Genomic DNA, 26577 nt, shown 5'->3' with positions numbered 1-26577 from the left:
AACTATCATGAGGACAAAGAATGGAAACCCTTAACTGAAAGTTCCCTTCTCCCCAATGTAGCTCCTTTCAACCTCTATACGAAAGGAGACCACCCAAATATTCTTTCCCCTGAGCTTTTAGGAAAGAATCCACTTACTTGCGGAGCGAGTAATGGGGAAGATGAAATCTCTAACTATACTTCTATCTAATAGTTGGAAACGGTGATACTAATAAACCAACATCAACTCAGAGGCTGATTAAAAGTGTACCGGTTTGGCTCCAAGTTGAAAATGAAGAAGTTTGGACCTTGTAAGATATTGAGGAAGTTTGATAGTGGGAATTCTTTTGAAGTAGAGTTACCTTAAGACACAGACATAACACCTATATTCAATGTTGCAGATTTGTATGAGAATCATGAGCCAAAGGATGATTTAGAAGTGAAACACTAGTATCCTAAGAAGCAAATGCATGAAATAGAGAAGATTTTGGACAACCACTTTGGGATGAGTACTAGAAGAAAGGAGCGTCTGGAGCATTTGGTGAAATGCAAGGACAAACCAATTACAATTTCTTCTTAGATTTCTCAAGCTGAGTTGGATCGTTTTGATTCTTCTCCAGTTGCATGGTGAGGGGCTCACTTTTGTAATAACCCCAGGTGTCTGATGCAAGAGCATCTTGGGTTTTGAGAAATCTTGCATCAACCGAAAATAGTTTTGGTTAGTATTTTTCTTATTTCTAGTCCGAGAGATAATGTTGGTGATTCTTCATGTGTTCATGTTGGCTTGTATGCTGATTGTATCTTATTATGGAACTATCTTGGATCATGTTTCCAAGATCGCAGCTCATTCGGGTTGTGATTCATCTTCTCTTAGTTAGCGTGTTCTTTCTTATTTATGACTTATTGGTGAATTTCAACCTGTTGTCGGTAGAAATTGTGTATCAGCCGATGGGTCCCTTCGGAAAGGTTCTTGTTATGTAGCCGACGGGTCCCTTCGGAAAGGTTTTTGTTAAGTAGCGACATGTATGTGGCCGACGGACTCCTTCGGAAAAGTTCTTCGGAAAGTATTTATAACCCCTTCGGGAAGCATTGTATTCATCTTATCATTCAAGCATAATGTACTGTTTGGCATATGCGAATAATAATAAGAAGATTTTTGCTGTTCGTGTTCGTGTTCATTGTCTGTGTGCAATTCTTAATTAATCTATGCGGTAAACATTTGGCGCCGTTGCCCATGGACCTGGTACGGTGACAAGCAAATGAAGATTAAATGTCGAATCAGTTGAACAAGAATAAGAATAAATTGAAGGAAAAGGATGAATTACGCACAGCACAGGAAAATTTAATTTTGGCACAATAGGCTGAACGCAGATGGAGATTTCAACAAGTTACCGATGGACACAAAAGCACTGAAAAATTGTTGGAAGAGACTCGACAGCGGCTCGATTTGGTGGAAGAAGCGAGGGAGGAGTTTCTGAACTTGCATAAGCCACGGGAAGAGAATCTTGATGGAAGGAGATCGACTTGCACGGCTCGAAGTGTCGAAGGAGCACGAGCATGGAGTGACCTCTTCGTCCAAGATATACTTTCGAAACGAACAGCTTCGGTTGATGAACCCTCTTCACCAAACAGCACGGAAGCCGAAAATAGCGCGGGTGTTGAAAATAGCGTGGAAGGCGGAAATAGCGTGGGTGTAGAAAACAACGCGGGTGTGCGGAACAGCGTGGGTGTCCAGAACAGCGCGAGTGTTGGAAACAACGCAGGTGCTCAAAACAGCACGGGAGTGCAAAATAGCGCAAGTACACAACAAATGGTAGGTCCGAAAGAAAAGTTGCTTAAATTTGATGGTGATGAAGCAGCTGATCCCATTCGACATTGTAAAACATGTGAAACGATCTGGAGGGAAAATGGCATAACAGATACAAACGAATGGATCTGACAATTTCCCGCTACCTTATGGGGTGTTGCGATTGATTGGTTTACTGATACTGATCCACAAAAGTTAAACAGTTGGGATAACATTAAGGAGGAGTTCATCGCAGAATTTCAACTTCTGCACGACGATAATGAAATTGTAGCGGAGATATTCAATACCAAGCAAAAGAGGAATGAAACAGTATGGGTCTTCGCCAGGAGGTTGAAGGACTTAATCAGTAAAATGGAGAATAAGCCGGTAGATGGGTTCCAGAAAAGATGGTTCATTGAAGGCCTTCACCCGAAGCTGCGGAAAAAGATGAAGATCGTGCCACCATCGACACATACTGAAGCATACAATCGGGCATTGAATCTCAAAAGTGAATAGAAGACAAAGAAGAAGAAGAAGATCAGCTCATCCGATTCAGATGACGTTGAGCCTTCAGGAGAAGATAGCATCGACGATGAAGGTAGCAGCAAGAAAGTTCGTTCTCTTCAAAAGGACATGCTTCGGATGATGAAAGAGTTAAAAAACATGAACAAGGAGACTAAGGGCAATGACCTATGGTGTACGGAGTGCAAGAAAGAAGGCCATACGAAGGGATCTTGCCCAAAAGACCAATTTTGTGAGATTTGCCAGATTATGGGACACTCAGTAAAGGAATGCCCTTTCAATTTGAAAACAAGAACATTGCAACAAGTGTTCCGAACACAGGAGGCATCCTCGTCAAGAGGGAACGGGAATACCAGTACGGAAGGTGCCACATCGGGAGGATATAGAAACAATCAGTGCGGTCAAAACAACAACAATAATGGCATGAGTCGAATCCAGTACGATGCCAATGGCCAGCCGATAGTTCAATGCCGCGCATGCAATCTGTGGGGTCACTTCGCCCGAGAGTGTACAACGGCGAACACACCGAAGTTGTTATGCAGATGGTGTGGACTTGGTGATCATGAAGATGCTAGGTGTTCGAAGTCCGGAGTAAACTTGATCACCGTCAGGACGGACGAAGAAGAGGTTTTGGCCATCACACGGCAATAAGCGAAAGTGTACCCCGACCCGGCGGAAGAAAAGAAGAGATTGGAGGAAGCACGGGCAGAGATCTAGAAAGCAACACAGGCAGAAACGACACACCTAAAGGACACGCCGAGTACCTCTGTACAGAACTGCGCAAAACAAAACATTGTATGGCAAATATTGCAAGCCGAGATACACGTCAAGATAAATGATCTGTTGCTCACTATGCCTCAGCTTCGATCGACACTCACAAACATCGTTCCTGCTGCTAAACTACCAAGAGAATAGGGAAGGGAGCAGGAAAGTGGAGCAAGTACAGAGGACAAAAAAGGGAAGGAAAGTGGCGTAAGTGCAAAAGATCCGATGTTGTTAGCCCTCTCATCCGGACGCCACCCGGCAGTCGTCGAAATGGGAATTCTCGGGACTGTATTGACGGAAACGATTGTGGATGGAGGGTTCAGTGTCAATGTGTTGCTTGAAGACACCTGGAAAAGGTTGGGAGAACCGATATTATGGCCACCTACATTCCAGCTGCTAACGGCCGATCAACATTGAATCAAGCCATTGGGAGTCCTGACAGCACAACCAGTGACGATTGGAACACAGCCATTCTTGTTGGATTTCGTCGTGATCCCATTGAAACGGAGAGGGTATGATGCTATTCTGGGTCGGGGGTGGCTGGTGCAAGCCAAGGCAAAGCACGATTGGAAGAAAAATACTTTATCACTCGAAAGCAAAGGCCGGAAGTATGTCATCGATCTACACACTCAGATGGTTGGAGAAGAAGCTCTATCGTCGGATTCCGAAGGAGAAGACGATGAGAGGAGGTAGAGTATGGAACCCGATCAGGAGGGAGTCCTACAATTGGAAGGAGATGACGATCTGGATTCAGTAAATGGTCTTTACCACTGGCAGATAGAGGATTACGAGCTCTTTCCAAGTTGTAATATGCTAAGGATCGACGAAGGTAAGAAAGAAGAAGGAAATGAATGTCCGGAGGAACACAGAGAAGCCGGAGGAAATGAGTGTTCGAAGGAACACAGAGAAGCTAACGGAGGAAATGAATGTCTGAAGGAACATGGAGAAGCCGAAGGAGGAAATGAATGTTCAAAGCAACACATAGAAGCCGAAGAAGGAAATGTAGGTATGATTGAAGCTGAAAGATAGAACATATAATACGAACCCAAAAGAAGGAAAGATTCTACTGTACGACTGTGTAGGAAGAAAGTATTACGTCGAACCACAGATATAGCAGAAAGGTATCGGCAGCAAGGAAGGCACATGATACGGTCTGCACAAGCAACAAAGAGGAAGGTTTCAATAAAAGTTGTAGTAGTACAAAGTGAATGTGTTATTGACGGACAGAAGGGGCAGTTGACGGAGTCCATGGTAGCGAACTTCGGGAACAAACTGGGCGATATGGAGATGACACAGAACAGGCGTAGCAGGTTTCAACTCGGACAGTGGGTGTTGAAGTACGACGATCGGAATCAGATCAAACCAGGCAAGTTCAAAGTTGAGTGGGTCGGGCCGTATCAGATCTGGGAAGTAGGGGACAATGGAGCAATAAAATTATGGACTTTGGATGGACAGGAAGTGCCTCAGGCGGTGAATGGTTCGAAGTTGAAGGTATACCACGGTCGGAAGACTTTTGCGTCAAAGAATGGCCTTCAGGTGACCCCTTCGTCGTTGCAAATCGACGATGCCGACAGTCGAAGGGAAAACTGACTTTGCTATTGAAAAAAATTTAAAAAAAAAAATTAAAAAAACAAATTATGAAAAGGAAAAGCTACCGTATGGTTTTTGGAAGGAAAGCTACCGTACGGTTTTTGGAAGGAAAGCTACTGTATGGTTTTTAGAAGAAAAGTTGTACGGTTTTTGGAAGAAAAGCTACCTGTGTACCATTCAGTTCCCTCATGTTATAAATTTGCCAAGTGCACGATTTTTCCCTTCCCTGGAAAGTGTACGGATTTTATGCAATACGGTGTACGGATTTTGAAAGGAGCTAAAATGAAGACAATGTACGGATTTTTGAGCTTTGAACAGTACAAGTTTTAATGTATGATGTACAGATTTTATGACAATGATGCACTGTACGGTATGTTAACTCATTACCCATACAGAAGATTTCCATCATTCCTACCGTACGGATTTCTTCTGTAGAAGCAATGTACGGATTTTAGTTACCAGCCACTGTACAGTTCTTTGAATTTAGCAAGGGGTTATAAAATTTGGTTTCCGGCAAATTCATTATTGAATGCAAGGTACGGATTTTTAAGAAAGCAGTGTATGGCCTCTTCCTTATTAGTCACAGTGCGGAATTGTGGAGCCAGGTAATTGTATGGATTACAAGGCGATTTTTCTAGTGTATCAGTTCTAGTCGGATTCAGCATATTATGGTCCCTGTACGGCTGATCATTGAAGGGCATTGAAAATACCACCGTACAGATTCAGGGAGGGAAACTGTTGTACGGATTTGTGGTCTTCTGGTGGTACGGCTTTGTTATTTGATTTTCCTTCTAACTTCTTCAGAGTACAGATTTTCAATCTCCTCTTGCGTGTACGGATTGTGAAAATCATTTCAAGGGTTGCAATTCACCATACACGTGTTTGAAAGAATTCTCCATTGTACGGATTTTCAGTATAATATGGTGTACGGGTTTTGCATAAAGGATAATTATGGCATACGACTTCTACCTGTTATTGCATTCACACTTTGGAGGACATTACAGGATATTGCATAAGGAAGGAGTCGATACGGTGGTAGGATGTATGATGTAGTTGTACATTGGTAGCACAGAAGAGTGATAGGAGGTTTTCTAAAAAAAATAAAAAAAAACAAAAACAAAAATCGACAAATCAAGAATGCTCAGAGATGATGCCACAAGGTAGAGGAAGAACCAACGATTGCCAGAAAGTGTGTCGAATCGGCAGAAAATGATAGAAATGGTGTGTTTCGTGCAGTTTTGTATGGGTTTCAGAGTGCTAATTTGGTTTTGGTGGCGAGGGGCGGGCCCCTCAACCTCGCCTTGTATTGCGACAGGGAGTGCACCCTGCGGGGGCACTCCCCCTCGACCCCGCCGAGGGTGTTGCCCCTTGGACCCCCAGTCGTTGCGGATATCAGTCGTGGGAGTCTGACCAGTTGAGAAGACTTGGAGCTACTGCAGGCATGGAGTGTTTGTGTACCAGAGGCACTGCAAGTAGGTGTTGGTCGTGAGGTTGTCTTGGTGGATGCATAGAGAGCTCGGGAGGAGCTGATCATCCAGTTGAAGGCAGTACAGCGACACTTGGTTCAGTGTACTCAGAATTGGAATGCAAAAAGCGGCATAGGTGGCTATCAGGGTCAGATGTCAGATTGGCTAAGGTGATAGTGTTGAAGACCAGTTAGTCAATGTATTTTGGTTGTTGATTTGTCTCAGAGATTTTGTAATAGTCGTTAGGAGACGACTTTTCTTTTTGGGGGGGATGATGTCATCGGTAGAAATTGTGTATCAGCCGATGGGTCCCTTCGGAAAGGTTCTTGTTATGTAGCCGACGGGTCCCTTCAGAAAGGTTTTTGTTATGTAGTGACATGTTGTATGTGGCCGACGGACTCCTTCGGGAAAGTTCTTCAAAAAGTATTTATAACCCCTTCGGGAAGCATTGTATTCATCTTATCATTCAAACATAATGTATTGTTTGGCATATGCGAATAATAATAAGAAGATTTCTGCTGTTCGTGTTCGTGTTCATTGTCTGTGTGCAATTCTTAATTAATCTATGCGGTAAACACGACCTTGTGATGGAAATCTACAACTTGTGATGATCTTGGTGCATCATTCTATGTTCTTGGATCATGTGTGGACCTAAATCTTGGATTGCTAGATTGTACATGGCTTATGGGTCGAGTTCCTTATGATTTGGGACCTACCTTATCTTGCTGTAATGTGTTTCCTGCTCTTGGGGAATGTAATCCTTCTTGGGGCTGACCAGTGTGTCATGATGCCTACATATTGTAACACGATGTATCTCTTAGGTAGACTGGAGTTCATTAATCAGAAAAACATAGAATCAGATTTGTGGCCGAGGATTGTAAGGTTGCGACCAAGAAGACTTGATTACCTCGGCATTTTGCCGACATTTTGATCTTGTTCAATAAAGTGGATCTTGCAAATTTCTCTCATAATCCTTGTTGTGGCTTTGCTGTGTTACTCTTGCTGCATGGTTGGACTGATTTCATTGAGGTCCCTACATTTTGATCTTGTTCAATAAAGTGGATCTTGCATATTTCTCTCATATTCCTTCTTGTGGTTTTGCTGTGTTACTCTTGCTGCATGGTTGGACTGATTTCATTGAGGTCCCTTCATCCTTTTCTGTGTCACAATATTATTAGCTAGTTTTCTGTGTCACAATATTATTAGCTAGTTTGTTGTAATGACAAGCAGCACTATTCCCGTTCCCAACAGCAAGACTGCTAGTGACTCCATAGAGAAGCCTCATGTCCCTCATTCTCAATTATGATTAAGGAAAGCTATTAGTTAGGGTTGTTTATCTTTATTTACTTTTTCTTGTTTGAATAAAATTTAACTTCTTTATTCTTTTTAGGTTTGACATTGATTTTCACTGGGTTTTCCAGCTTCTTGCTCCCATCCTTTGAATACAATCTAGTTGTGTTCCTTCTAAGGAAAACTCACAATGTCCTAGGGCCAGGATCAGAACCTGGTCCAGACCTGATTGGGTTCAGCCAGTGTAACAACCTTGGTACTAATTGATATGAATCATATTTTTTAAAATTCAATTACATAATAGAAACTTGAATGTATGGGCTAAAAAAATTCAATGATATTCTATTTTTCTAGCTATGTACCTTTTTTGATTTATGTTCATCTGCACTTTTTCTAGTTCTTTCCCTACTTTTAGTTTATAACTTTATATCTATCTACACTTTCAGTAATTTTACCAATCCACCTGCATAATGATTTGATTGATCTAGATTATTTAATTAATTCACACATACTGCATATCACAGAAATCTAAATCATTTTAATATTATAAGGGTCATTGGGTTTTTCATCATCATCATCTTTAATATTTGTCATTTCTTTCTTTCAGCTATTCTTATTAATCTTCTAAGAGTAGCCATCTTCTATGAACTTATTTCCATGCTAGGAGTTATGCAATTTTAAAACATTTTAAACTTGAAGTACAAAAATCCTCTTAAACTTGAACTACATAAATCCTCTCTGACATCGCATTCATTTTCTTCATGCAGTCTTTGTACTGTTTGCAGATATGTTTATTATTTTCCTATTACCTTTTCTTCTTCCGATGCTTTTTCAAGTTCTAATATAAACAATTAAGAGAAGTTGGCAGGTGATATGCATACACTTGACAATATGTTCTCTACAAATTGGTTAAGTTAGGTAAGAGAATCTCTGTCTTCAGACTTCATGAGGTAGAAGCTTATTTTGACTAGGCTGCAGACCTGAATGAGATTTTTCATCAATTCTTCTTCCGTTTTGTAGGCTTCATTCCTTTCTTCTTTGTGTGTCATATTTTTGATTTTCGTTTTTTCTGTGTTATCTTTGCAAGATGGCATGGCAGTTAATTATTCACACATGTGGTTCCCAAGAACAGCAATTTTGTTTTTACACATGGACTGAGCAGTATCTGTGAATTATAAATCACGCCAAAAATGTAAGTCTGATGTCAACAAAAATGAACACAAAATGTAATGGAAGACAGCATAGTATAGAATTATCATGTCACATGGCGAGTATAATATACATAAATTATTAAATAGTGTTTCCATTGACATAAATCACATTGTAGACTATTTGGACCTGAACTATAATAGATGCCCATAGAAATCCTTATTTGGCCAATACATGTAGCGCACACCCTACCTTGACAAGCGAGTATCATGTTTATGGATGACTATTGATACAAGCTCATTTCTGTAATGAAAAATTAAAACAGCCCACAGCTACATCACCATCTGTTGACTCTTTGTTAACTTCACTTCTTCATTTATCAATTGTATGAATTTTCATGTTTTTCTCTTACTAGAGGTGCTCAACCTTTTACTTCTATGAGCATTGTTATAGAGCTGCATGTATTAACTTGACATTTAAGGATTTCAAAACTGTATTTTTGCAAACTGATATATGATCAACAGTGGCCATTGCATGATGGCTTGGAAATTTGAACTACTCCACCCCTATTATTTAACTTTCATCTTTATTGAGCATTTGAGTTTGAATAGAAGATGGATAATCTCACACCCAAGGAAACAGAGAGCAATGATATGAAGGAATCCACCCCTATTATTTAACTTTCATCTTTATTGAGCATTTGAGTTTGAATAGAAGATGGATAATCTCACACCCAAGGAAACAGAGAGCAATGATATGAAGGTGAGTTTGTGGTTATCAATAACAAACGGCCAAAGAAGAAGATTGTCAAGACCCCTCCTAAGAATATTTCGTGGTTTCTTTTATTGGGTGTTGTGGTGAAGAACTCATTGATGAGTCATAAGAATCACTAATTTTAAGAAAATTGATGAAGGCACATGTTGACCTTGCTATAGTTATGTTAGTTGTTTATAAGTACGAGAATGTTTAGAAGGTGACCTTCACAAGTGATGTTTCATATCAAAATTTTGGCTGCTTATTCTCACGTTTCTGAATCTTTGCATGTGTGTATGTTCGTATCAACTGGCTTCAGAGCCTCCATGAGGCATATAGAGCCTCTAGGCTTACGAACCCCAATTTTAGTCTCTTGTATGGATGTTTCCTTTCTTTGTGTTGTTCTTATCTTCTTACAATCCCTTCTTTATGCTGGCCATTCTTGTTTTATGCTTTAATAATTAGCAGGATTTAATCATTATTGCTTTGTCAATCTTGCATTTTTAGAGTTTTCAAATATGACCGGGCTTGGGTTTCCTAGGGGTTATTATATAGAAAAGTAAACCCCAAATGGTGGCTCACACTCTTCCTATTTTCATTGGACCCATTTTATTTTCTTATCCTTGATTTACTGAACATTGTAAATATGGAACTGCATTTTTTGCTTTCTGATTCAAAGGCTACACCATGACCTGCATGGATTTGATCATAGTTTACAGCCTCAGACTTGGAGAGTACTCAGCATGCCCAAAAAAATTTCAAGTACCAAAAACTTGGAGAGTATTTGACGAAAGCTTAGCAAAAACTCGATAACTTAAAAACTAAGTCACGAGGTTCGAATTCAAATTTGAGTTCATCGATCATAAAATTCAGATGAAATTTAGCAGGGTAAAAATTCAAAAAAAAAATTGACATTAGATTTACCTTATATAAATTTATTTATATTCAAATATAAGAAATATATCCACAAAATTGTTAAAATAGTTTGACATTGCTAAATAATTGAGCAAAATTTTATTTAAAAATAATAGTATTGTAAATAATAATGTTATATTAAATATCTAAGTTACCGGTTTGAGTTTGGGTTGAAATAACCGATTTGCTGGTACAACAAAATCTTAAAATGGGGCATGGGTTTGTTAGTACAAAAACAGGTAAATTTTTTTTGTAAAAAAGTAAAAAATAAAAAATATACACACACACATATGTATGCAGCCAAGAAAAATGAATTAAGATTAGAACGCTACATAGTGTCAAAAAAACAACAAAAACACTATAAACTTGTAATCTAAGCATCATATCTATTATCAACACCAAAATATTTAAATAATATAGCGTTCAAGCATCATTGTTTAGACTTTCAACAATTAGAACTTTATGATAAGTTTCAATCATCTAATGGATTGTCTAAATCTTCATCTTCTTCTCCTTCATGAAAGGCATTAGTTGGTTCACAAATATTGTCAATGTTATTGGGATCAGCTGCATTAATAACATTCTTGTTTTCCAAGTTGTCCAATGCTTATTACTTTTTCATTGTACAAAGAGCTTATTTGTTTGTAATTAACATCCCACTTGAAAAATGTTATATAAGTAGCTTGCAACTCCCTTCACCTATTGAAGATGTTATTCAATGTTTCAAATATGATTTATTACTATAAAGAGCTTCCAATTATTTGGACGGTGGTCATTATCAGCATTGGATATAAAAAATTCACTGGAAGAAATCTTGAGGGCTAGTTTACTCTGATGTAATAAATATTTGAACTTTCTTGTTTTGTAATGTTAAAAATCTTTATTTAAATTCTGTAATAATTGTTTTTTGCACTAAATTGTAGAATGTTCCCAATGGAACTGTACCTAGTTCGCACTTGATCTACATAGGTCTGCCCTGGTTTGATCATGGTTTGACCTAGGTTCGACCTAGAGGAACCAACTTGCTTGGGTTCAAACCCAAGTGGAACCCAAAAGGGAACCAGGGCAAGGATCAAGACAGGGTTCGAAATTCACCTAGTTCGATGGGCCAAGGGGAGAATTGGGTAACTAAGTTAAATATCATAAAATCCAATGAAATTTGGAAAGAGTAAAAAGTCGCTGAAATCCAAATTTCATAATTCAAATTCGACGTGTCCTGTGACTTAGCTTAGAAATAACTAAATATTAAAATCTCTTACAAAAACATATTTATTTTGTAAAATTAAATGACAAAATGCATTAAATTAAAAATTCACATCTTGAAATAGAAAATGCAATGGTTTTATAGCAAAAATAGTATATGAAAAACACACTTTAACTAGTAATTTAACTTTTACCTGTATCAACATTTTTGCCCATGGTTTTTTGTGTTTATAAAAATGCGAGAGTTAAACTTGTGAGTACTCACCCAGAAAAATAAATAGAGAATGCTCAACAACTCAGGGGAGTACTCGGAGGGTTTGCAAACTACAGTATTCATCTTCTGCTACTTATGTGACTGAAAATCTCTTGGTAACAAGCAGCCACCTTAATATTGTGATTGTGGCTTCTATTCATCATCATGGCATAGACTTAGGGTAGCATTTGAACTTAGTCTGTGGGAACTGTCTTCCATAGATTGTGTTCCTCTTTGTGGTCTACTTACCACTAGGAGCTGCATCCTCATGCTTAGGTCATTAACTCTCAGAAAATACTGGAAAACTGCCTATAATTGAAGTTTTTATTTTAGAGTTATCAAGAACTAACACATTTTGGTAAAGGATTGGCCGTTAGACTACAGAGGGAGGACAACTGGATTCACTGGTTTAGATTGTTAGGGGATGAATTGATTGTTTTAGCATATTCACCTAAGTTGATGAAAAATTAACACATTAAGAGGGGAATTTCTTTTCGAAACCAGTTTTTTTATTATGGAAAATTAGATTATATGGATAAGGTTCAATGGTGTGCATTTCTGTCTAAATTAAAAGCAAATTGGAAAAGTAAAACAACATGCAAAAGAAATGTGGCTCTCTAAGTGGATGATATTTTTAAAAGGATATTCCTCACCTCTAGAGCATAGTTTAGTCGAGCTGAATGCAATTTAAAGGAGAACAAATACATGAACCACCCTGGCAGTCCTCTCTCCCTGCAATAAAAGAAACAAGACATGGATCAGAAGGATTTAGTCTCATTCAGTGATGGCATTTAACTAAACATTTTAATCATAGAATCTTTTATCCTCATACTATTATTGTTCGTAGTAATAATTATTAGTTATACACCAGATTGTGTAGAAAAACTGTAACCAAATGCGTTTACAGGACTTAATTCTATACAAAATCAAAATTCTGGGAGATAAGGTTTTTCTTTTTAAAATAGAGGAAGATCCAATTCAAGTTTTATTTTGAACATGTTACCGCATGTGTGATTAATTGGCATATTAAGTAAAGAGATTCATGGTTGAATGAAACATACATTCCTTCATGTTTCCTTTTACTCCTCTATCTAGTATGCATTACTATTTTTATATCTAAATTAAGTATTAACCATCAGTAACAGTTTCTGGATTCAATTGTGTTGAATTTTTTTTTGCATCAAGTAGAGCAACATGAAGGAATTAAGTATTAGTCATCATTAAGTATTTGTTTTATTACATAGTAGAGGAACAACCATTTGGCATTGTTGTCTTATAACAAATCTGGTCAGATATAAGACAATAATGCACTCACATCTCAATAAAGTAGGGAAAAGGCCACAATTTGATCAAGATTAACAGATCATGCAATCTCTTAGATTGATAGAGAAAAGAAAATAAAGAAATATACTATGAGAAATCGCCAAAGACGCCCCAAGGAAGAAGTTGAAGTTGGAGTGTTAGCACTAAGCTGTAGCTAGAGACAGTTGGCAAAACAAGAAATATTTCCAGAAAGAATCATGCAAGGGCAGAGTGGGAGGAGATAACAAGTCACTTACCAATACTTAATGAAGTGCGTGTTGATCTTTCTAACCAAGTAGAAAAGTCAATCAATGAATTTTAAACAAGGGAGAATGGGAGAAATAATTCCAAATAGTCCTTGGTAGAAGTGTATGTAAGTAACCTTAAAGCATCAAAGGGTTGTTGATTGAAGAAGAATTGTAATTCGAGGCATCACGCCAAAAATCCAAGGCAAGATAATATACAAATGAACTTGAGGCAACATGAGTGTTTAGAATATTGAACCATAATGAGTTGAGGATATTCATATAGCTAAAAGTGTGAGAGAAACACAAAAACGTACAAGTCAAGGGTCTTCAATGAGTAATTTCTAGGCACCAGGGTTGCATTAGAAGAGAACATGGTGAATCTACCATCAAGCCCTAGCATTGAGAGGTAGGGTTCATAGGCAATGGATTAGAAGATCTAGTACTTGTGAAACAATTTGAGTAGTGAACATCTAAGATGGTAGAGCATATTAGCTATGGTCTTTTCTAACCACCTCATTGGCTACAACATTGCCCAATCACCTAGTGTGGTGAGCCATTGAGTGGGACATTGAGCTTGAAGCAACCTCCACAAACACATGGTAGAGATTAAAGAAGGCCTTTGAGGAAGAGTTCAAATTGGATCGAGATCATAATGAAGCAATAACAGAAATTTACAAGGCAAAATAGCTTAAGCACAAAAAAGTAAAGAGCTTATTATATTAGGCTCAAGGAACTCCTAATAAAAGTAGAAAGAGAATTAGCTGATACTCTCCAGGAAATATGTTTTATTGAAGATCATATTCCCTCATTGAGGACAAAGATGAAGATAGTACATTCTTCTTCGTATGCAATGCCTAAAATCAGGGAATGGACATAGAGAGTGAAAACAAAATATCCTCTTGTAATAAAAGAATTAGAGGACTATGGAAGTTTAGATGACAGCAAAGGTATTGAATCTAGAACCATGCAAGCCTTGAGAAGAAATATGATGTGGACTATGAAAGAATTGAAGTTACAAATAGAAACTAGCAGAGAAAACGAAAGCATGTGGTGCATAGAATGCAAAGATGAAGGTAACATAAAAAATAACTGCCCTAGGAAAATACTTTTGATTTTTGTTGGGTTAAGAGTCATGACTCACGAGTCATTCAATGAAAGAGTACCCATACAATTTGATGCGTAGGAGCACGTAAATTCTCTTCACATAAGGAAACCAATCCACTCCACCTAGCATTCCATCAAATAATAATGCATCTCAAGGAAGCTACCAAAATCATAGAATGGGAGGTTGGACTTGGATGCAATATAACACTAAAGGTTGTCCCATTGTATAATGTTGACAATGCTATAAATTGTGGACATTTTGCAAGAAACTAACAAAAGAATGCTATGGGAATACTGTGTAAATATTGTAGATGTAAAGACTATGAAGATAATGGATATCTAAAGAAAAAGACTAGTATGAACATGATTGATGTAGATGTAGAAAGACATAATTAAGTATTGGTTGTACTCGAGCCCATGGAAAGAAGGCTATGTACTAGGACTTATATACAAAAAGAGACAGACTACATGAAGCAAGAATTGAATTGGAGAAAATCCTATGACTAACAAACAATGGCAGTCAAATGCAAATACACGAATGTTAACAAATCAAATTACAATTTGCTACAAATATTGTAAGGCAGGTACTTCAAACTTCCACACTAGTTAAAGTAGTGGATTTATTCGAAGTATTTTTAAACTTTAAAATGTTACGATCAATATTGCATATAAAAAGAATGAGACAGTGCATGACATGGTCCAATCATAGTCTAGAGAGAATTAAGATCATTGTTAGGAGACCAAGTGACCTATCTTTTGCTATTGGAAGCTAACATAGAAAAGTATTGGCAGCCATGCACATGAAGATCGTTTGAAGGATTTTCATTAATGCAATTGCTGATGGTGATTTTGGTGTGAATGCACTCCTAGAAGACATTTGGACAAGTGCGGGCAAGCCAACCATTTGGCCCAATTTTTCAACTAGTGGGTGTTGATCAATGAGGAATATTATTACGATAATAGGTAGTTTCTATTATCATTACCTATTATTAAATGGTTATCAATTGTAATCTCCTGTAAATATTAGAATGTTTCTAATATTTAGTTTCCTATATCTAGAATAGAATGTTTCTATTCTTTACGATTGTTTCCTAAGGAAACACTGCTCATTCTTTTGTATATATTGATCTCTTGATCATTGTTAATATCAAGCACATATTTACCAATTACTTCATAATATGGTATCAGAGACTAACTCTTTGAATTTTTTCGAAAAATATTATAATTTCCTATTTGAAATTATTAGAGCAATATTTGCGAAATTATTTTCTGTGATATTTGCTTTGTCGAAGCCTTTTTTTTTCAGCAACATACAATGATTTTTCTACAACTGCCTTTTGTTATTTTTTGGTAAAATCTCGCCCAGTTTCATGCGTTTTGTTTTCAGTCTGTTTGTAGTCATTTTTTATTGCAAAAAACAACACCCAATTTTGCTTGCTTTATGGTTTTTTGGCTATTTAGAGGCGTTTGGGGTTTTTACAAACCTCTATTGTTGATTTGCGCTCAGAATTTGTTGTTTTTTCTGCAAATCCGCCATTATTTTGAAGCTTTTTCCAGCCCAGTCCGTTTTTGTTTGAAACCCTAATTTTCTGTACTGGATCAATTTTTTTTTTTTAGAGATTCTTGGTGGGTTTTTAACTTTTTTGAATGCTCAACAAGGTTGTCATTCATTTTTTATGGGTGCCTCCATTTTCATGCCTTAATTTTTAAGCCAACAAATCCAGAATCCAACAACATATTCTTTCTAGGTTTTTCAAGCTCTCTTCTGGGCGCCTCTTTATTTTTTTTGGGTCTTCCACTTTTTTGCCTCGAAGCATGTGCCTTCATAGATATTCAGACTTTTAACTTAAAAACATGCTATGGCATTTTGACTAATATTTTGCTTGAGCGAAATCAGAAGTTCAATGGTTGCAATTATGGCCTGAGGAAACAACGAATGCTAACCATCTTCGAATATCACAACAGCGATCAAGTAGTTCTAGGTACTACAACTCAACCTACTCAAGCTGGTCTTAATCAATTTGCATATGATCAACATAATTGGGAGGTAGTGATGCTTCTCAAATTATCCGTAGCTGATGATCAACTCCCTTAGTTTCCATTGGCAAGATAGTTATCGAGATTTGGGAGCATCTCAAGACACTTAATGAGACTTTAGACAAAACCAAATCCTTCTTTCTCAAGAATACTCTGTTTTCAATTGTCATGGATGAGCAAAAATCGCTCCACGAACACTTGAATAAGATTTAGGAAATCCATGATCAACTATTTGCCATTGGATGCACGATGGAGAAAGAGGACATTGTGGTCATAACCCTCAAAAGTTTACCCAAGTCCTACAAACATTTTATTGAGACTCTCAACATCACTTTTACTAGTGTTGATATGAAGTTCATAGATCTCTGCACACTTTTTCTTCAACAAGATCGGTGGAAACAACAATTTAGTAGGCTAGCTCCACCTCCACAGAGCAAACCTTTGCTACTAAATCCCTTCAGAAGGATATAGGCAAGTCTCATTCACAGTAGTCTTCTCAGCATAAGTCCTCAGCTCCAGCTTTAGAAGGCTCTAGGAAAAAAGAACATCCAGTGCAACTATTGCCACAAGTATACTCACATAAAGGTTGAATGTTGGAAACGCTTAGTTGCCCAATCTAAGCAATTTGGTTCGCAACCCAAAGCGAATAGTGCAGAGCACATTGAGCAGACAGAATCTGCTTTTACGCCTTCATGGCTAAAAGACCTGCAGATCATGTGAAGTCATCTTCCTGGTACATTGATTCAGGTGCCTCTCGTCATTCCAACTACCATAGAAATTGGTTCATTGACTATCAGACTTATTTAGATTCTGTTATTTTTAGTGGAGGGGAAGAGTGCACCATTGTCAACAAAGGCAACATTTAGATTCAGTTTGTTGGGAGGAATCTCATTTCATTCGATGTGTATTGTGTTCTAGGGATGGAACTAAACTACTCTCAGTTAGTTGCTATAACACTTTCCATAGTTGGATGTCACCTTTAGTTCATGTGAGTGCACCATCACTAATAGGGAAATTCAATCTATTGTTGTAGTGGTTCTTGAGGATCATGGTCTTTTCAAACTTATTGATTCTAGTGATTCTCGGGACTTCTATGGCTGCTCGACAATCTTCTATCAGCACACTTTGGCAACAACAGTATGGGCACTTAAATGTGCACTATCTTTGTCATCTTGCTTGGGAAGAACTTGTCCTCAGATTGCCAGAGATTCAGACTCAATGACTTGGAGTTTGTGATGCATGTCAGGCTAGGAAGCAACATCACACACCTTTTACCAGTGGCGATTCATGGTGAGGTTCTCAGGTACTTTAGCTTGTTCATGCCGATATCTGTGGCCCTATGGCCACTCCTATTCTTGGGTCCAAGTTTTGTTTTTTTGTTGATGATTTTAGTATAGAAATGTGGGTATATTTTTTAAACAAAAATCAGAAGCATTTAATGTTATTCAGAAGCTTAAACCTTTAATTGGAAAAGAGTCTGGGAAATCTATTTTTTCTCTTAGGTTAGACAACGGGGGGAATTTCGTTCTAATGAATTATCTAGCTTTTGTGATACTCATGGCATCAAGTGCCAGTTAACCACACTTCACACACCACAACAAAATGGTGTAGTTGAACATCTGAACAGAACAATCACTGAGATGGCTTGATCGATGCTCGAACATAGACATGTTCAGAAAAAGTTTTGGCCAGAAGCAGTTAGCACTGCAGTTTATCTTTTGAACTGGTCACCCACAATAGTGGTTAGCGGTAAGACTCCAAAAGAGGCTTGGTCAGGTTGCAAGCCTAGAATCAGTCACCTAAAGGTTTTTGGCTCTCTTGCTTTTGTTTGGATCCCTGATGCATAACACACCAAGTTGGATGCCAAGATTTAGAAACTCATGTTTGTTGGATACAGTAATCTTCACAAAGCCTATCGCTTGATTGACACTGAGACATCTCGTCTCCTGTATAGTCGTGATGTAGTCTTTGATGAGAAACGAAGACTATTCATGCCTCTTTCTCTTGATCCTGATCTAGCATACTAGCCTACGATGACTCATGATTTGGGACTTCAGCTTCTATTAGGTGCACCTGATGGGAGGGCTCTTGTAGCTCCAATTATACCAGTGATTCTTGTATAGACGGCTCCGACTTCTCCAGGATCACCTAGATATGTAGATGCTTCACCTAAATTTGATCCTGATTCTTTTGATGAGGAACCTGATCATAGAGCATCTCCCAATACTAATGTTGGTCATTTTCCTCTCTGGCCTAAGTGGTGGGCTAAGACAATTGCTAATCTTTGAGATGATGAGCTCATTGATGGGAGAATTGCACAGAAAAAGAGAAAATCTACAGAGTCAGTTAACTTTTCTTTCGTGGCCAACATTCACAGTGTGTTTGAATCTCAAACATATTCTGAAGCTAAAGGAATTCCATAGTGGGAACAAGCCATGACATCTCAACACAGATTTTGTTGAAGAATAACACTTAGATCTTCCACGAGGGAACCCATTGATTGGAAATGGATTTACAAAATCAAATACAAGTCTAGATAAGTACAAAACTCATTTAGTTGCAAAGGGATTTTCTCAGCATCAGGGCATTGATTATGAGGAGACCTTTGCTCCTATTGCAAAGATGAGCACAATCAGATTAGTCCTAGCCATGGCAACACAATTTGGCTGGAAGGTCAATTAGATGGACGTCAAAAATGCTTTCTTGAATGATGACCTACAAGAAGAGGTCTACATGACACAACCTCCTGGTTTCAAGGTTGCTCATAAAGAGCGCTTGGTTCTTAGATTGGTGAAAGCTCTCTATGGTTTGAACCAGACCCCTAGGGCATGGTAGTACCTTAGTGATCAAGGCTTCAAGAGGAGTAATTTAGACTCAAATTTGTACATCAAGACTACTGACAGTGACATCATCCTTCTGGTTATTTATATGGATGATTTGATCATCATTGGAAGCTCAGTATCTTTGATTCAGCGAATCAATCAGAGTTTATACCAGCCTTTTGATATGATTGACCTTGGGCTCATGCATTATTTCCTAGGTGTTGAGATTTGGCAGTATTGTACTGGTATATTCATTTATCAGTCCAAATATTCCAAGGCTTTGTTAGACAAGTTTCTATGCAGGACTGCAATCTTGCATCTTCACCCCTAGAGAAAGGTCTAAAGTTATTAGCCAAGTCTGATTCTCCCCTAGTTGATGATACTACATACGTGCAACTAGTAAACAACCTCATCTACCTCTCTGCTACTAGACCTGATATCAGCTTCGGAGTCACCTACATCTCACGTTTTATGACAACTCGTAAGACTGATCATTGGATGGCAACAAAGCGTGTGCTTTGTTATCTGAAGGGTACTATTGATTATGGACTTCTTTAATCTCAAAATTCTAATCCTAAACTTAGTGGGTTCATAGATTCAAACTAGGTAGGTTTTGTTGATTGTTAAAAGTCAACTTTGGATATTTGTTAAGTTTGAGTTCCGGTGCCGTCACATGGACTAGTAAGAAGCAACATGTAGTTTCTCTCTCCTCTATAGAAGTTGAATATAGAGGAACAGTTAAGGCAAGTTGTGAAGTTGTTTGGCTTCGTTGGATGCTTGGGGTTATGCAGATGTCACAAGCAAGCCTGACAACTTTGTTTGTTGATAACCAAGGTGTTATCAAACTAGCTTGAAATCTAGTCCTCCATGAACAAACCAAGCATGTGGATGTTCATTGTAACTACATACGACAACTGGTTGAAGACAGGACAATTTACTTGCAGTGGATTCCTACAGCGGATCAGATTGCAGACATTCTCACCAAGCCCCTTGGTCTAGATAAGTTTGTCCAATTCAGAGGACAGCTTGGTTTCGTGGATAGATTAACCATTAACGAAGGGTATTATGATAATAGATAGTTTCTATTATCATTATTTATTATTTAATGGTTATCTATTGTAATCTGCTGTAAATATTAGAACGTTTCTAATATTTAGTTTCTTGTATCTAGAATAGAATGTTTCTATTCTTTACAATTGTTTCATAAAGAAACATCGTTCATTCTTTTGTATATATTGATCTCTTGATCATTTTTAATATGAAGCAAATATTTACTAATTACTTAGTAATAAATATAGTGCTTGAAGTTTTCATTTCTCAAAAGATAATTATTGGAACTCAAAATGTCTATTAATTCTTGTGGTAATCTCATTAAGAAAAAAAGCTTATGATGCATTGTTGGGTCAAATTCAATTGGTTGCAGCAAAATCAACCACAACTGGAAAAAAACACTACATTGAAAACAATGGCCAGGAATACCTAATTGATTCAAAACAACAAACAATAAGTGAGGAAACAACTTCCATAGATTCCTTAGATTTATCAGATTCAGACTTTGAATAAGAATGGGTAGAGAAGAAAGATCAAGGATCAGTGGATCGAAATGCAAAATGAATTTGGAAATTGCAGTTATATTCAAAAGTGGAACGTATTCTCTGTGTTCTGTTTCATCAGTGAATGGAGGACTGTGAGATATTTCTATTAAATTACAATTTATTAAAGCCATGGGGATCAGTGAAGAGAAGCTAGTGAAAGACAATGTTGAAGAGCTGGATAGCTTATGCATGTTGGACACTACAAGATTTGTAAAAGTTCGTAGTTTTGGTTACAGCAGATGCACCCTAATCTACTAAAAATTTACACATGATATAGTCAATATATAATTAGGTTTTTCTCATATGATTATGTCCAACTATCTATTAATCATGTCTTGACTTTCAGGTAGCTATAAGATTTAGCCGCTTGACTCTTGTGTTCTACTTGACAACATTGAGTCATTTAACTACCTTTTGCGCAGTCAAGAAAAGTAGTCTAGCCCTTGGATGACCATCTCTAGATTACTTCTATAATAAGTTCATGTGTGAATAAAAACGTACTCTTACTTTATGTGATGTGCATTGGTATTTCTGTCACTAATTCAAGTACTAGTTTTATCAGATGGTAAAGCAGCTAACACTCACCCCTCTTTCTCCTTTTTTCAAAGTGTGCTACAAGCCCTTCGATTTTGGTTTTTTCCAAAAACTGAGTGGTTTGGTTACTCACCTCTTAATTTAACTTTAAAACCACTTGAAAGCAAGAGGTTTGTGAAATCTCTACTGTAGGAGGGGATCTAATATTCCTAGGAGAGCTTAACTTTCTCGGAAAAATCATCATTATGCCTCTCCTGACCATTATTGCAAGAGAGTGTTGTTACATGTGAGATCAAGTTTTTCTTTGCCAAAAATGAAGGCATTGTTTTAGAAAGTGAGTTATGACATTTATGTGACATGTACACATGAAAAAAGAAAGACCAGCAAAATACAAGAAGTTAAAAACTATGTATAATAATCATATGAATTTAATTCTCCTCGTGTCAATGTCTATACTTATACTGTGGTGAATCCTTTGTGAATTGATCCAAAATTTTGTAAGAAGACCCATGTGCCAAGACTAACATTTCCAGTGGTATATAACATCATGCAATTTTCGAGAGATTTTCCCACCTAAGGCTTTCTCAACTAATTATTCTTATTGATTTTCACTGTTCCTCAAGGCCTGTTAAATAAAAAGAGACCAATGGATAACTTAGTAAACTTCTCTACCCCAAGATCCGTTAATCAAAAATTTCAAAATTTATAATAGAGTTTGCTTATATCTTGATAGAACAAGAAAGCATACATTCAAAGGCAAGAAACCTTGAAAGAATAGTACATGCCATAAGCATGAGAGATATGAGACTACATGTCTACACCTTGGGAAAAAGGCACATATTCATTGATAAGGTTTGATGTAGGAGCATCTTGGGTGTAAGAGCAATCTTGCGTCAACCAAAAATATTTCGTTTCAGTTGTTTAAATAAGGGTTGTCTTAATGCAAAATTGTTGTCTGTGGAGTCTTGCTACTTAGTAAGTCAGCCACATGAGCTCGGAATGCCCTAATTTCAAAAGTGGATATTCATCTTGGATATATCAGCCTACCAGTTGAGGCTCAATGCCATATCATGTGTATTCATGGATTTGTTACGGATTTTTGGTTTGCAATTTTGGTCTAAAAACTTCAGGCGTACCATTGAAGGCCTAAATGTGCCCAAATGAGGCACGAAAACTCGACAAATAGGTGCTTGTGCAGACCCAAGCATGTAGATCAAAAGCTGAGGGTTTTGAAAAGTGGTTATAATAGCTAATCGGAGTAACGGTGCAAGAGTTATGGCCTTCTGAAATTGGGCCGACCAAAACTTCCAAAATAAATGTAAAAAATGTATTTGGCCGACTGTACATGTATTGTTAGGGTTTGTCAGCCCTAGGTATAAGTTTGAGTGTCTAGAACCCTTCCCGGACGGCATAAAATTGCCTATTTAAGAAATGCCAAAACATTGTCTAAGACATCTTTTGGTGATAGTTCACAGCTTTGTGTTGCAGATTATTGTAATGAAGGCGCCCATGTGGGTTAGCATATTGTAATTCTGAATTCTGCAATTCCGCATTTGTGGCGATAATAAGAGGCCCATATTTTGTTCTCGCAAATTGTTGTTACTTCTTTGTTCCTGTTATGTGTTTAAGGTCTTAAGGGGAGCACCCTTTGGAGCACCCTTCATCAAGGGTCCATATTCAACGTGACGCATTTGGTGTATCCATTAGTTAGCATTTGTTGTATCCATCAGTTAAGTTGTCATGTCTGTGATAGAGGTCATTAAACCCTAAACAATTATACACATACGACTTACTGCCTTGTATTTACATATCAATTGGGCATGAGCCTAAAAGTTGATCTTTAGGGTATATGCATAATTTTTAGCTTACAACCATGCCTTGTGAATCCATAAGTGCAGAATTTTACGAATAATAGGATCAGACAAACAATTTGAAACAATTAACAATTACATTAAGAGTTAAGACTCGAGTGTACAAAGGAATTCAAGGGCCAAATAAGTCAAGTTTCTTACAAGGCCCATCAAGATTGGAAGCATGTAAAGTAATGAGAAACCAATTTCTCGCTATCTTCAAACAGAACTATACATGGTCTGAATCTTTCCAAAATAGCAGAAATAAACGATGATAAAATCTAGCATCCCTCCTTATACAAACCCAAATGCTCCACATCTACGAGCTTTTTCAAACCAATCACTGGCTTTTATATGATTGTTGCCACATCTGTTTGATAATTAAGAATCTAAGATGGACAAAGTAAATCAAGGGCCAAATAAGTCAAGTTTCTTACAAGGCCCATCCAGTAATGAGAAACCAATTTCTCGCTATATTCAAACAAAACTATACATGGTTTGAATCTTTCCAAAATAGCAGAAATAAACCAAAAAAAATCTAGCTTCGCTCCTTATACAAACCTGAATGCTCCACATCTACAAGCTTTTTCAAATCAATCACTGGCTTTTATAGGATTGATGCCACATCTGTTTGATAACTTTGCATGTGTTGCTTTCCTGTAATTAAGATGATTAAATTATGATAAATTGATTATGAACTTTTTGGAGAGATTTTTAAGTTAATTTTGTGCATTCCCATGCATCAAGTAGGCACACTATCTGTTGGCAGACTCTAGATTCACTTTTTTAACCAGTTTGCCTACACACGTGATAAAATAGACCGAAGAGGTTTTACTTTTTAACTCCCTAAATGTGACTGTCTCACCCACCAGTAGGATTCTTTTCAAATTTTGAAATATTCTAGCTTTTTGTTTCCGTCCATACATCATGGATCATTTCAGGACAATGGAGCAATTCAAGTGACATTTTGATATGAATAATAAAATATCCACTTTTTATATCCATCAAATGTTGCAACTTCTTGTAAGCTATGTGTTCACAAGATTTTAAAACACGTTAAAATGAGCTCTCTTAATAAATCATAGAAGTTAATGTTTTGCAGAGCAATTAAAAGAAAATTATAGTCCCTTATTCCAAATTCAAAGCTAAAACAAATAACAGAAAGTGGAAAATCTTATCATGCATCTAACTAAAGCTAGGCTAGTAACGCCATGTATAGTTTCATTCAAGTTCCACAATTCACTTAAAAGAGAAGCTCGTGCTCAAGTTGTTCTTAAAGGATTCCTGAACTGAAAACCAATGAGTTGTGACCTAGATTAAAACATGCTAAACTTTACTTTTTGAGACAAAAAGGGCGGGTTAGTGCTATATTCATGAGATGGATGTGCTATAACCATAATCGTTGCTTCCCACTGCTATTTTGCAATGGATGTTAGGAAATAAATGGAGCTTATCTCTACAACTGCTTTCCATTTGTTTATAACATGAACAATCTATTTATATATTTCACTGCAACAAAAAACTACAATATCCCCATTCAGATATCCACCATTGCCAAATACTTTTTCTTGAAAGATCTGGGTCAAACTGCCTCTTGCATGCGTTGTAAAACATAGTTCACCGGTTTCAGTATCCACCATTATACATATGAAGCGGCTTGATTTGGCTGGTTCAGTGCTTGTAGGAATCATGCCATGAAATTTACACTTTCCTATTCATGAAGTGGAGCAATATTATATTATATTACCGTGTTGTGGTTCAAGAAATATTGTGGCTAATTTTTGCATAGCTGTGAGATTTGATAATTAGAAAACTGGATTGAAATACAAGAAAACAAATTTAACTGAAATTTTGTTCCATGTCACAGGTAGTATCTGTTGCTGCATTTAATGGAGGCGGTGCACTCAATGTTATTCCAGATTCTGTTACAATTGGTGGTACATTTCGGGCTTTCTCAAATGATAGCTTTTACAAACTCAGACAAAGAATAGAAGAGGTGTGTGCTTATGATATTATTGACAAAAGATAAGTTTAAGTCTGTATTTTGTTGCAACTAGCTTTGGAAGTCCAAACTGGTAATTTTGTGCAATATCTTATTGTTTCCAAAAACTTTTCTGTTTCCTAGTTTTAACTTTTTTCAGATCAGCACTGAATGCAACGATGCTGAGATATGCTAACTTATATATGTTTAGTGAATAATTTGATTTCCAAAGTTGGCCTGAGCTTCAATAATGTCTTTATTTTGGTTCTAGTATGGACCTGATCAATCTTGTGATAACAGGTTATTTTAGGACAAGCTTCTGTCCATAGGTGCTCTGCAGTTGTAGATTTTTTTGAAAAGGAAGATCAATTTTATCCTCCAACTGTCAATGACAAAAGTATGAACAATCATGTATTCAGAGTTGCTGCTGATATTGTAGGTCCGCAGAATGTTAAGTTAGTGCCCCCTATGATGGGAGCAGAAGACTTTGCTTTCTACACAGAAGTTATTCCCGCTGCATTCTTTTATATAGGAATGAGGAATGAGACAGTTGGATCAATTCATTCAGGACATTCCCCTTACTTTATGATTGATGAAAATGTTCTCCCAATTGGTGCTGCAATGCATGCTGCAATAGCAGAAAGATACCTTAATGAACATAAAATAAGGACTAAACAGTTTAGCTAGTCCAATGGAATCATGTTTAATTCCATTTTTGTATAGTTTTTTTCTCTAAATGAAAGGTGTATCTTAGAGATGCCATTTCTCCATTTCTGAGTTCCAACTACAGAAACTAGTGCACCAATCTGTTTTCACATTTCATCATATGTGTACAAATTCATAACAGGTTTGAGAATCCAAATTGATATAGATTAAATATCTTCTAAGTAATAATTCACCCAATGAAAAAAGTCTTCTCCTTGGTAACTAGTTTCATTTTGAACTGTTAAATGTTATTCTAGCCTCTCAGATTATGGTAAGTTCATGAGGTACCATTCGTAGTTATCCACATACAGGCTATAATTGAAGAATGTATAGTTGCAGCTTTGTGGATTCAATTTCCCAATGAAGTTCACTATTTGGGCTACCTTGTATGTTTTCTAAAATCATTGTTCTTATAAAGCTGATTATGTATAATAAATGCAATGAATAGAGAGCAGAAAGCACAATGGTCACAGCCTATGGAGATGTTTTATTACTAATTGGAATGGATAGCGTCTTACCATCTGAGCCGATTGATTCAATATTATAAAAAAACACAAACAAGTACAGTACATGCAGACATAAATCTTGATATGCTTAATCTGGGATTCAGTTATATTCATGAGACAAATTAAGAAATACATTTGAAAATACTTTGGAAGTTTTTGGGTTTGGTGATTTAGTTATTGCAAAAAACATACTATGTATCACCACCACTGTTATTCCTAAGAT

The 26577-nt window shown here is 37.1% G+C and overlaps 1 protein-coding gene across 1 annotated transcript in view; it reads left to right on the top strand.

Annotated features, from left to right (window-relative positions):
• The window catches only part of LOC149529174 (IAA-amino acid hydrolase ILR1-like 1), a 40524-nt gene extending 14611 nt beyond the window's left edge, over nucleotides 1-25913 (top strand). The window contains exons 4-5 of the mRNA XM_089811549.1: nucleotides 25030-25158; nucleotides 25444-25913. Coding sequence (XP_089667675.1) covers nucleotides 25030-25158; nucleotides 25444-25830 — 516 coding nt within the window. The 3' untranslated portion in view covers nucleotides 25831-25913. The remainder of the gene's footprint in view (nucleotides 1-25029; nucleotides 25159-25443) is intronic.
• Nucleotides 25914-26577: the final 664 nt, after the last annotated feature.

This window comes from Cupressus sempervirens, chromosome 11, assembly GCF_028749045.1.
Source record: "Cupressus sempervirens isolate cs-2001-9-10 chromosome 11, ASM2874904v1, whole genome shotgun sequence".
Classification (NCBI taxonomy): Eukaryota; Viridiplantae; Streptophyta; class Pinopsida; order Cupressales; family Cupressaceae; genus Cupressus; species Cupressus sempervirens.
The sequence above is the reverse complement of the archived record's forward strand: the minus strand, read 5'-3'. Positions and strand labels throughout refer to the sequence as shown.